This window comes from Sus scrofa, chromosome 11 (genome assembly GCF_054392235.1).
Source record: "Sus scrofa isolate SSC_HxYL_T2T_F1_AM1 chromosome 11, Sscrofa_HxYL_maternal_Yorkshire_Landrace_v2.0, whole genome shotgun sequence".
Classification (NCBI taxonomy): Eukaryota; Metazoa; Chordata; class Mammalia; order Artiodactyla; family Suidae; genus Sus; species Sus scrofa.
Window position 1 is genome coordinate 26,078,271 of NC_139393.1, and position 13,502 is coordinate 26,091,772.

Here is a 13,502-nt window from a genome sequence, read left to right on the forward strand (position 1 = left end):
CTGTAAAATGCACAATTATGGTACACAGCAAAAGGATTACTGAGAGTTCCTGCACTGTGCATGTATGGGGACAGAGGGTATATATGGGCAATGCTTACACCTTCTACTGAGTTTGGCTGTGAACCTAGAAATGCTCTTAAAAATAGAGTCTGTTGGAGTTCCCGTCATGGCGCAGCAGAAACAAATCCGACTAGGAACCATGAAGTTGCAGGTTCCATCCTTGGTCTTGCTCAGTGGGTTAAGGATCTGGCATTGCTGTGAGCTGTGGTGTAGGTCGCAGATGTGGCTCAGATCTGGCGTTGCTGTGGCTCTGGTGTAGGCTGGCAGCTACAGCTCATATTAGACCCCTAGCCTAGGAACATCCACATGCCACGGGTGCGTCCCTAAAAAGACCAAAAAAAAAAAAAAAAAAAAAAAAAAAGAGTCTTAATTATTAACTAGTTCCCTGGTGGCCTGGCAGTTAAGGATTCAGAACTGTCACTGCTGTGGCTCAAGCTGCTGCTATGGTGAGGGTTCAATCCCTGGCTGGGAACTTCCACATGCCACAGGTGCAGCCATAAAAAGCAAAAAGTAAAAGAGAAAGAGATAATAAATAACACCCGTGGTTAGAAGTGCTAAAAAATTAAGCGAAATAAAGGAGTCTAAGCAATCACCATACTGTGAAACACAAGAGTATATAAATGTTAGCTAGTATTTGTATTAAGCTTTAGAAATCATGCAACTATATGCGACTTCAGCTTTAAACTAATTAATTTATATGGACATTCTATTTAATATAGATTACTCACGAAAGGGGTAACTGATGAGCAAAGCTTTGAATGAAAAAGAAAATGTGTTTGACTCTGTTGGGAAACTTTTTTGCTTTTCAGAGCCGCTCCCATGAAGGGTCCAATTGGAGCTATAGCTGCTAGCCTACACCACAGACACAGCAACGGAGGATCCAAGCCGAATTTGCAACCCCACACCACAGCTCACAGCAACGCCAGCTCCTTAACCCACTGAGCGAAGCCAGCGATCGAACTGCAACCTCATGGGTCCTAGTCACATTCGTTTCCGCTGCACCACAGGCAGAACTCCAGTTGGGAAACATTCTTAACAAACTATTTCTCAGGATCCTATCTTCATAATGAGCCCATAATGAAAATAAATGACTTTTGCTTTCACGATAATCCCAGTGTCATTACTTACTATTCTCATTTTATAATATATGGACAGCTGTTGGAGGAGAGGAATGAATATGAAGGCAATAGAATATGTTCTATTCTACTTATTTATTCTGTTTAAGTATGCTGCTTAAAAAAATGGTATCTGGGGAGCTGCTCGAAGGCAGGGCCCGAGTGATGGCATAACAGCGGGCCGCTCCCAGGTGTCCTCCAAGGTTGCTTTGCAGAGGGGGGAGCACCTGTAAGTGACAGGACCCTGGTTCAGGGGTGCACCATGTCCTGCTTCCTTGGTACCAGTGGCGACATGTCGGGGTATACACCCGACAAGAAACTGCGGCTGCACCAGCTGCGAGAGCTGAGAAGGCGATGGCTGAAGGATCAGGAGCTGAGCCCCCGGGGAACTCATGCTGCCCCCTCGGGGGGGGGGGTGGGGGGGTGGCCTATGGAGCAATTCTGGAGTAAGTTTTTGCAGGATGGTGTCCCCTGGAAGAATGTGATCTATAAGACATACCAACACAGTGTCTTTTCCTTTACTCATGTACTTATCCCTGAATGAATCATTATTATCTTAAATATTACGTGACTGCAAAACCATATACCACTGCTGAAAGGAAGTCCAGAATATTCACAGGTGATACAATCCTGGCAACTGGAGAAGTAATCCCACTAATGAAAGAATTTCGTGATCAACATCACTGAAGATAACTTTAAAATTTCAAAGGCAAAAAGACAAAAATAAATAAATAAATAATAAAATAAAATAAAATTTCAAAGGCATATGAGCCCAAGTTTGTTGCTACATTACCACACTTACTGAGTATATTTTCTGGAAAAGTAACTTTAATAAAGTTTACTCTCAGATTAAAAAAAAAAAAAAAAAATGGTATCTGGAGGGGTTCCCACTGTGGCGCAGTACGTTAAGTGGCCTGGGTCACTGCTGATGCACAAGTTGAGTCCCAGCCTGGTGCAGTGGATTAAGGATCCAGTGACGCCACAGCTGCAGCCTAGATTCAATCCCTGGCCTGGGAACTTCCATGTGTCATGGGTGGGGCCAAAAAGCAGGAAAAGAAAATGGCATTTGGAGTCAAAAATCCCTGCACTCAAATCCAGCACTCAGCACTACCCAGTTTACGCAGCTGTGTGACTCTGATAAGTCACTTAACCTCTCTGTTCCTCAGTTCCCCAACTCTCAAAAGGATCTAAGAACCACATCACAGGATTGTTACGAGGACTACATCAACTAGTGATGGCTTAATAATAAAATGGTCAGAACACTGTCTGATATATATAGAAAGTCTCACTTAGGACATAAAAATTATATAGCTTTTACTCCTTTCTTTAATTGAGACCATAAAAAAAGAAAAAGCAGTCCAACTTACCTTTAATTTCTTCCACCAAAAGTTTATCACATACTTGTTTCTCATATGTTTCTATATGTTCCAAAGATTCCTGAAACAGATCTGCCTCCCTCATCACTTGATTCTGGTACAGTATCAGTTCACTATATTCATAGTCTATTTTGTTGGGAGGAACCTGAAAAAAATAACCAAATTATTTATTAAATAATCAAAGCAGTCACAGATCTTTAACTGCTTTCTCAGGAAAGTCATTCACAGACTTTTTTTTTTTTTTTTTGGTCTTCTTGTCATTTTATGGTCGCACCCACAGCACATGGAGGTTCCCAGGCTAGGGGTCTAATCAGAGCTACAGCCGCCAGCCTACGCCAGAGCCACAGCAATGGCAGATCTAAGCTGAGTCTGCAACCTATACCACAGCTCACGGCAACGCCAGATCCTCGACCCACTGAGCGAGGCCAGGGATTGAACCCGAAACCTCATGGTTCCTATTGAGACTTGTCTCCGCTGCGCCACGACGGGAACTCCCATTCACACAGACGTAGTAAAACAACCCACTTATGATGGAACATGATGGAGAATAATGTGAGAAAAAGAGTGTATATATATATGTATGTGTGACTGGGTCACTTTGCTATACAGTAGAAACTGACAGAACACTGTAAACCAACTATAATGGAAAAAATAAAAATTTTTTAAAAATAAAGTTATATGTTAATTTACGAAAATTAAAAATAAATATTTTATCATATTAAAAACAAAGAGAAGAGTGGCAAACAGTAAAGAAGATTAATATATTCTTCAGAACAAATAAAGGGGTGGGGACTTCTGTCTACAGCAAAGTGAAGAGGTCAGCAAATCCTATAACCAAAAATAGTATAAAAATGGTTAAAATCCTAAAGAATCTTCCAAAAAACCACTAGAATAATGGAACTGAGAAAGGTGACAAATACAAGATCAATATATGAAAATCAATTATATTTCTTTATACTAGGAATGAAAATCTGAAAATGAAATTAAAATAATTTAAATCACAATAGCATCCAGAAGAACAAAATACTCAGGAATAAATTTAACGAACAAGACCCATACACCAAAGACTACAAAATATGCAGAGAGAAATTAAAGAGCTACATAAATGGACAGACATTTCAGTCCATGTTCATGGGTCTGTTTTGATGGCAATTCGCTCCAAAGTGATCTTTTAAAAACTCAAGGTAATCCCTATCAAACTCTCACCAAGCTTTCAGAAACAGACAAGCTGATCCTAAAATTCAAATAGAAATAAAAGTAACACTGCATGGACAAAAAGAACCTTAAGGAGAAGAACAAAGTAAGAGGACATGCGCTTCAAATTTCAAACGTACTATAAAGCTACAGTAATCAAGACAGTGTGGTTGGAACTGGCTAAGAATAGACATAGATATCAATGGAATAGAATCCAAGGTTCAGAAATAAGCCCTTCTGGAGCTCCAGCTGTTGCTCAGTGGTAACAAACACGACTAGTATCCATGAGGACGCATGTTCAATCCCTGGCCTCACTCACTGGTTAAGGATCTGGCGTTGCCATGAGCTGTGGTGTAGGTTGCAGAGGTAGCTCAGATCTGGAGTTGCTGTGGCTGTGGCGTAGGCCGGCTAATGCAGCTCCAATTGGACCCCTAGCCTGGGAACTTCCATATACTGTGGGTGTGGCCCTAAAAAATAAAGAAAGAGGAGTTCCCGATGTGGCGCAACGGAAACATGAGGTTGCGGGTTCGATCCCTGGCCTTGCTCAATGGGTTAAGGATCCGGCGTTGCCGTGAGCTGTGGTGTAGGTTGCAGCCTCGGCTGGGATCCCGTGTTGCTGCGGCTGTGGTGTAGGTTGGCAGCTGTAGCTCTGATCAGACCCCCAGCCTGGGAACCTCCATATGCCACAGGTGCAGCCCTCAAAAGCCAAAAGCCAAAAAAAAAAAAAAAAAGAAAAAAGAAAAAAAAAGAAAAACCCTTCCATTCTGGTCAACTGATTTTCTTTTCTTTTTTTTTTTTTTTTTTTTTTTTTTTTGTCTTTTTGCTATTTCTTTGGGCCGCTCCCGCGGCATATGGAGGTTCCCAGGCTAGGGGTTGAATCGGAGCTGTAGCCACCGGCCTACGCCAGAGCCACAGCAACGCGGGATCCGAGCCGCGTCTGCAACCCACACCACAGCTCACGGCAACGCCGGATCCTTAACCCACTGAGCAAGGGCAGGGACCGAACCCACAACCTCATGGCTCCGAGTTGGATTCGTTAACCACTGCGCCACGACGGGAACTCCCTGATTTTCAACAATGTGCCAAGATATCTCAATAGGGAAAGGGGAGTCTTTTCAACAAATGATGATGGGACAACTACATATCCATATGTAAGTAAAATATAACCTTAGATACATATTTCCTACTATATACAAAAATTAATTCAAAATGGATCACAGACCTAAACATGAACACTAAGACTGTGAAAGAAATCTTAGAAAAATAAGAGAAAACCTTTGTGACCTTTTGCATAAACAAAAAAATTGATAGCATTCCCATGTGGCTCGGCAGGTTAAGAATCTGGCGTCTTCACTGCAGTGGCTCAGGTGGCTGCCGTGGCTCGTGTTCAATTCCTGGCCTGGGAACTCCTGCATGCCTAAAGCATGGCCAAAAAAAAAAAAAAAGAAAGAAAAGGTTTGCTCATTTGTACATCTTCAAAATTATAGACTTTTCCTCTTCAAAAGACACCATTAATAACATGAAAATACAAGCCACAGACTAGGAGAAAACTTTTATAAATGGTACATCTGATAAGGAACTTGTACTGAGTACATACAATAAACTGTTACAATTCAGTTGTAGGACAAATAACCCAATTAAAAATGGGTAGGAGGTCTGAATAGACATACCATCAAAGAAGACATATAAATGGCTAATAAAAACATGACAAAATACTCAATAGCATTAGTTGTTAGAAAAATACAGACGGAGTTCCCGTCATGGCGCAGTGGTTAACAAATCCGACTAGGAACCATGAGATTGCGGGTTCGATCCCTGGCCTCATTCAGTGGGTTAACGACCTGGCGTTGCAGTGAGCTGTGGTGTAGGTCACAGACGCAGCTCGGATCCCGCTTTGCTGTGGCTGCGGTGTAGGCCAGCGGCTACAACTCCGATTAGACCCCTAGCCTGGGAACCTCCATATGCCGCAGGAGTGGCCCCAGAAAAGGCAAAAAGACAAAAAAAAAACAAAAAACAAAAAAAGAAAAGAAAAATACAGAGATACTATTGAAACAGATATTACTACCTATCCGCTAAGATGGTTATTATCAAAAAATTGGACAGGAGTTCCTGTCGTGGCTCAGTGGTTAACGAATCCGACCAGTAACCATAAGGCTGCGGGTTCCATCCCTGGCCTTGCTCAGCAGGTTAAGGATCTGGCGTTGCCGTGAGCTATGCTGTCACAGACTCGGGACGGATCCCGAGTTGCTGTGGCTGTGGCATAGGCGGGCAGCTGTAGCTCTGATATAATCCCTAGCCTGGGAACTTCCATGTGCCGCAGGTGGGGCCCCAAAAAGCAAAACAAATAAATTTTTTTAAAGTAAAAGTTTTCAAAAAAAGAATATTCCCCAATGTCATAAAGGTAACACTAAAAGAACCAGAATCCAAAAAAAAAAAAAAAAAATGATTACGGGCAAGTATAGTGCCTGAAAGATGGACAACAGTGGGGCAAACAACACACTGACAAAAACCTTCAAAGTAGAAGATGGGAAGGAGTTCCTGCTGTAGCACAGCAGGTTAAGGATCCGGTGTTAAAGCTGCAGTGGCCTGGGTCACTGCTGTGGCACAAGTTTGATCCCTGGCCCGGGAACCTCCACATGCTGTGGGCACAGCGCTCCCCTCAAAAAAAGCTGGGAAATGCGATGTCCGTACTGGCTTTGAAAAGCCACATGTACAGAGCTATGCACATGTTCAGAAAGAACTGAGAAAGCCCTAAGTTCTCACCCCTTGCCAACCTTGAGATGCTGCACAAGAAAGAAGTGAAGGCTAAGGCAGGGTTGTACACTGCCTGGCTGAGTGCTAAAGGCAAACACCAACACACCCATGGAGAAATTTAACAAAACTGCAAGCTGGTTCTCTGAAAAGATCTACAAAATTGACAAGCGTTTAGCTGGAATGACCAAGAAAAGAAGAAAGAAAGACTACTGAAATGGATAATAAAAGGACGGACATTGCCACAAATCCTATAGAGATAAAAAGGATTATAAGGGACTATTATGAAAAATCATATGCCAAAAAATTAGATTACCTAGAGGAAACCAAGTAACACAAGCTGCTGAAACTGACTTAAGAAGAAATGGGGGGAACAAATAGGAAAAAAGAAAAGAAGAAATGGAAAATCTGAATAGACCAATAGACTTGTCATCAAGGAAAGCCCAGGGACAGATGCCATCACAGCTGACTGCCCGCAAATGTTTACATAAAAACTAACACCATCCTTCAAAAACTCTCCCAAAAAACAAAGGGGAATAAGGCCCTAACCCATGCCATGAAACCAGACAGAGACATCAAAAGAAAAGTGCAGATATCTCTTATCCCATCATCTCTCACTAATTATCAAAGAAACATACACACAAAAAGATAATGAGATAAACACATCCAGAAGACTGGAAAAACGAATATAGCTAACAAGTGTCAGCAAGGATGCAGGCAAATGGCAACTATAAAATCTTGCTAGTAGGCATGCACATTAGTACAAGTACTTCAAAAAATGATGATATAAATACTTAGGAAAACGGCAGACAAAGAGCTACAACTCTGCAATTCCAATTTAGGTATAAAGTGAAAATTTTAAATATACAAAATAAGTTTGTAACTTTTATAGACTGATACATAATGCATATACGACTAGAAATGATCTATGCAAGTTTTAGAACAATGGCTACCTCTACAGAGGGACACGGGAGGACTTTAGTTGTTTCTGTAACATTTTATTTCTTTAAAACTAATTATTATCTGGAGCAATTGTGACAAAATGTTAACATCTTATTAATTTCACTTGTGCTACACAGCATTTTTTAAATTTTTCTATTTTAACATTTATATTAAAATGTATTTATTAACATATTTATATAAAATATAAAGCAATATATATTAGAAAAGCAAGTCCTACAATCACAAAACTATTTTCAATTTTATGTATTATTTTCTTTTTTTGAAATTACAGAATACAAAAAATTTTTGTATCATTTATTTTATATTAAGAATCCTATGTTTTGGCATTCCCCTGTCGCGCAGTGGAAACGAATCCAACTAGTATCCATGAGGATGTGGGTTGGATCCCTGGCCTTGTTCAGTGGGTTGGGGATCCCACCTTGCCATGTGGCTGTAGCGGAGGCCGGCAGATATAGCTCCAGCTCCTACTCGACCCCTGGCATAGGGAAGTCCATATGTTGCAGATGTGGCCCTAAAAACGAACAAACAAAAATTCTGTGCTTTAACTTTTTCCAATTACATCAAAATTTTTATCAACTTTTGCCACAGGTCTAAAAGACTAATTCATACTTGGGGGTAGAGACAACAGAGAAGTCAACTATTTTAGTTCGACAGGAGAAAATGTTAAAATGAGGATCTTACTTGCTGAGTTTGTCTAAATTCTTCCAACAATTTTAGTGCCATATCATAATCTTTCAGCAGATGGTATGCAATAGCATATCCAATCCAGGAAGCACGTTGTGTTGGGCGCAACTGAAGAAGCTGATATCTTGTCTCCTTAAAAAAAAAAAAAAAAACACTTTGTAATTTTTTTTCACTGTAAGTTTCTCTAAAACACAATTCATCACACAGGTTTAAGGAAACATACCTTTAATTCCTTTCTAATGAATTCAACGAATATCACTGAACTCCAGAATAAAAGAGAGATAGTTTTCACACTCCTTATTGTCACCCAGAAATCGGAACAAGTCAGAGACCTCACTCTCTGGTTACAGCTCCCATGACAACCCTCTCACGCGGTGACCTTCCTACCCCTGCTCTTGGACCCCGCCAGTACCTCCAGTCCCTCACTTCTAACCAGCAGCTCTTTAATCTTCATTTATTTCACCACCCCACCGAGTAACCAGTCTCTTGCCAATATTCTTGCTTTCTTTACTTCATTTCTAAAGATAACTGATTGTAACCCCTATCACATCTAGGCTACTAAGTCCTAACAAAGAAAAATCGCACAAGCTTGATGAATGGCACCATTATTAGACTCAGCAGAACCCTTACAACTTCTGCAAAGATCTAGGCATGGAGTATAAGGACGACTATGGCAGTAGAAGAGCAAAAAGAAAAAAAGAAAGAAGAAGAGTTCGTAGCCTCCTTCACATGAGAAAGTGAGAAAAGTTCACTGTGGACACAGTGAATTTAGGATACTAAGTGCAGTAAACACAGCAAGATGCCTAGCAGAGTAACAAATCTGAAGAGGTCTGGACTACCTTTAGGGCAATCCTTCTCAGAATACTCTGTTGTATTTTCTAACCCATAATAAAGAACATTAATTGGGAGCTCCTGTTGTGCCTCAGGGGGTTACAAACTCGACTGGTATTCAGGAGGTCTTGGGCTCGATCCCTGGCCTCACTCAGTGGGTGGGGGATCTGGCACTGCCTTGAGCTGTGGTGCAGGTCCCAAACATGGATCTTGCGCTGCTGTGGCTGTGGCGTAGGCCGGGCAGCTGCAACTCCAAGTTGACCCCTAGCCTGGGAACTTTTAGATGCTGTAGGTGCAGCCCTTAAAAAAAAAAAAAGCAAAAAATAAATTAAAAAGTATTAAATGATTAATAATTAAATGATTAATAATTAATGATTAATAATTAAATGATTAATTAATTATCCTTTTTTGATGATCAAGTACACAATTCCATGACTATTACTGGAGGAAGAGTCCAAGGGACCTTCTCCTTCTGCCACACACTATAAATAATTGCGTCTACACGATCTTCTGTTCACCTCATTCTGAATTCACGGGCTTCTGAAATACACCTATTGTAAAAACAAATTCATTTAAGACTGAAATACTTACACGGTAACCTTCAAGGTCTCTCATTTGGATCTGTAACAGAGAGAGATCCCTCAAAATCTGCAGATTATCTTTATCTAATTTGAGGGCATTGCGGTAACACTTAATAGCTTCGTCATATTTCTTATCAGCGCGCTGCAAAAGTCCATACACATGCCAACCTATTTTGTTAAGGAAATAGACATTCACAGATACTAGAATATGCTATGCTACATATTTAACATAAAGCTGACCTTGACAGAATGATCTGGGAGCAGAGGGAGGGAGACAGTGAGTAGTTGATGGAAGATGAAATGAAATCAGCCTTGAATGACAACTGTTAAATTATTGAAGCTAGGTGATGGGCACATAGGAGTTCATGTTTCTATTTTATTTCTGTACATACATGAAATTTTCCATAATGCATTTTAAAGTAATCTTAGAAAATTACTGGTAAAAATTCCTGTTTCCTACCCTCTACCCCTCACGTTGCTACGCCAGCACCTCAACATTCATTTATTCTCAAACACTATGTGTGAAAACGGAATATATACAGAAGTCGCAATTATCTTTTAAAACTAGCATACATTCAATCAAATATAAAACAACATGTAACCGGCAGTTACGGAAGGCCACAAAAATTAGGTTTTTATTTAACGTAAATTAAAGTCTTAGCACATCTTGGGGCCAAAAGAGCTATATTTACAGGCCTTTTCTCTTTGCTCTGGGATAAGAAATAAGAATTTCGTATTTTGAGAGAACTCTAAGCTAAATGTGTGAAAACACCACTAAAGACTACTAGTGATGTTCAATATTGGCTAAAGGATAGATGATTTAAACGTAAAAAATTAAGACACAAGGGCACTATGTGAAAAGGTTGTGAATAGGTATGTAAATAGGCAAAACAGAAATTAAAAGTTTCAATGATCCACCCCTAAAAAATATTTTTGTTTTTCTACAAATGGGTATACTAGCCAAATACAATCCTAAGTATCCAGTGAAGTAACAGCTAAGTTCCTGTACAACAGAAACCACGCTAAAGAACCAATAAAATATTTAACACGACATACAGTATGTGATCATTTGTAATTAGCTCCTTTCACTTAGTAGAATGTTTTCATTTATGAAGTATCAATTTTTGATACTTTATTCTTTTTATTGCCAAATAATATCCCTTTATATGTATTTACTAAGTCGTATTTTTCCACTCATTAGCAGACAGACATTTAGGTTGTCTCCCGATCTAATTTGAATAAAGCTGTCATGAATATCTTTGTAAAAAAAAAAATATTTAACACGACGTAAAATCTATTTTACGAGTTCATTCCGAATTTTCCTTATAAAATTTTTTTTTTCTTTTTTTTTTTTGCTTTTTAGGGCCACACCTGTGGCATATGGAGGTCAAATCGGAGCTATAGTTGCTGGCCTACACCACAGCAACTCGGGATCCAAGCCGCATCTGCGATCTACACCACAGCTCACGGCAACTCCAGATCCCCGACCCGCTTAGTGAGGCCAGGGATCGAACCTGCAACCTCACGGACACTAGTCAGGTTCGTTTCCCCTGTGCCACAATGGGAACTCCTAAAACTTCTGAAGGAAAGTTTAAGGAGTTTTTTAGGAACACAAATTTTACCATACAGGTAAGTCACCACCTGGAATGGGGAAAGTATCACTCAGTTTACGGATGTATATAAAAAAAAAAAAATCAGTTGCAAGTCACATATAATTATTAAAATTACTTTTCTCTCACACTGTGCACAACTGAAGTAAATATACATTGCATAGGGATCCTCTTTGAAATACTCCAATAAACAACAACAACAAACAAGGGACAGGGAACAGATGAAACTAATTAAAAATATTGATAATTATTAAAACTGAAAAACAGACATAATTCCCTCTTTTACATAGTTCTAAATTTTTTCACAGTAAGGTTTTTTTTTTTGAGTTAGAAAAAACTAGTAATTGGAAAAGAACATAAGTGACATTCAACTATTAACCACTGCAAAAGGATACAAACATGACTCTTGACATCATTACGAAGGCCTTTACGAACAAATTCATAGGCTTCTTCTTTTTTTCCTAAACAGTTCAGTGTTAATCCTTTCATAGCCAAAGTCTCTGAAAAATATTTTTAACCTCTATTTACACATGAAAGATTAAAATTATTCTCAACACTATTTTAACATCTGAGATTTACCAATGCTGATAGTATTCACCCCTTTAATACGATAGTTAGAAGAGCTTCTCTCCACATAAAAAAAGTAAAAGTATCTTTATGTATCTGCTTAAAGCTTAGCCCAAGTTCTCTTCTGAAATTCTTCAGTCTGGGACTGAGTTGGTAAAATGCTTTCTGCCGTTTAAAGACTCTATAAAGGAGGTTCAGATTGTTCGGCTGAAATAAAGAAAACAGCAGGATCCGAGTCCTGTTGAGGTGAATCTACTGCAGCAGACTACGGCTTTCATTTGAGCTCAATTCTAATTAAGAATCAAATCATCTGATTTTATACACCACAAAATCACTCAATCTACCTTAAAAAGATCAAATAATTTAAAAATCACCATACTCGAATATTGGAATGGATTTTATTTTTGGCAGGAGGTTTATTCCAATGAATTCAAGCTAGGCTAAGTTAATATCAGTTTGCATTTAAAAAGCACAACACTAGATTATGGGAGTGCAAACCCAAGAATATGTCTAAGGTTGTTAGAGGAAAATAGTATAGAATGAAATAATTCTTTAAATAATCTATAAGAAGAGCATTAGACAAAAACAATGGTTTTCAAAATGATCTCCAGGGACTCTGGGTTTCAGAAATTGTGATCTAGTAGTCCAGGCAGGTACCTACAACCAAACAACTTATTTTATCTGTTTTTATATAATGAATTTCCCCCCAAGGGTTCCATATGGATAAGGATTCCATTGCTAAACAGCTTGGAAACAAGCTTTAATTTCTAAAATTCTATGAAATGAAGACTTCCTTCCATTTTCTTCAAATAATCTTTTAAACTTTATTGAAAGCTGAGCAGTCAGCCTATTTTCCCAATAAGATGGTTTCAAGAATTACTCAAGTCTAATATTCAGAGCTTTGCTCTGCTACTGAAACCTTGATTTTTTTTTTTTTTTTTTTTTTTGGTCTTTTGAGCCTTATCTAGGACCGCTCCCTCGGCACATGGAGATTCCCAGGCTAGGGGTCTAATTGGAGCTGTAGCCGCCGGCCTACGCCAGAGCCGCAGCAACACTGGATCCAAACCAAGTCTGTGACCTACACCACAGCTCACGGCAACGTCAGATCCTTAACCCACTGAGCAAGGCCAGGGATGGAACCCGCAACCTCATGGTTCCTAGTCAGATTCGTCGACCACTGCACCACGATGGGAACTTCCCAAAATCATGATTTACATGCCTAACCTGATCCGTCCTTTTACCAAACACTAATCACCAGTGGAAAAGGATGAGACAAGCAAATACAGACTTATTATCAGTGCTAGAAAAACCACCCAAGATAATCCAAATGGTAAGTCAGTAATATCATATTTATATATGAAGGTCAGCAAGCATATAAAAAAGACATCTACCAAAAAATAAATTGCATTTGACTGTATCTTCATACTACTTCGGTGTTGCAAATATTGTTATAATCTTATGTATATGAAGTCTAAGGAGGAGTTCCCGCTGTGGTGGGATGGGGTCCGGTCTTGGGAGCTCTGGGATGCAGGTTTGATCCCTGGCCCAGCATAGTGAGTTAAGGACCCAGAGTTCCCACAGCTGTGGTTTAGGTCACAACTGCGGCTCGGATCGGATACCTGGCCTGAGAACTCCATATGCCATGAGATAGCCAAAAAAGAAATAAAGGGGAAAAAAAAAAGCAAAGGATAAATTTAAATTCTATTCAGAGTAACAAATGAAATCAGGTCTATAAAAAAATACAGGTCAACACACCAATTATTCAGAGCA

General features: G+C 39.5%; 1 protein-coding gene and 1 pseudogene across 34 annotated transcripts in view; one reads left to right on the forward strand and one right to left on the reverse strand.

The window, feature by feature from the left end:
• NAA16 (N-alpha-acetyltransferase 16, NatA auxiliary subunit) overlaps positions 1-13,502 on the reverse strand; it is a 66,734-nt gene that overhangs the window by 47,399 nt on the left and 5,833 nt on the right. For 27 of the 34 annotated variants that reach the window (XR_014819580.1, XR_014819581.1, XR_014819576.1 and 24 more), the window contains 4 exons: positions 11,561-11,665; positions 9,566-9,723; positions 8,141-8,275; positions 2,543-2,696 (listed from right to left, as the gene is read on the reverse strand). Coding sequence is in view for 16 of the 34 variants with exons in the window: in XM_021065630.2 (XP_020921289.1) it covers positions 2,543-2,696; positions 8,141-8,275; positions 9,566-9,723; positions 11,561-11,665 (552 nt within the window). In the remaining 18 variants the exon portion in view is untranslated. The remainder of the gene's footprint in view (positions 1-2,542; positions 2,697-8,140; positions 8,276-9,565; positions 9,724-11,560; positions 11,666-13,502) is intronic. The other 7 variants (XM_084981892.1, XM_084981891.1, XM_084981889.1 and 4 more) reach the window with 2 other exon arrangements.
• On the forward strand, positions 1,468-1,881 carry LOC100155826 (NADH dehydrogenase [ubiquinone] 1 beta subcomplex subunit 6 pseudogene; annotated as a pseudogene).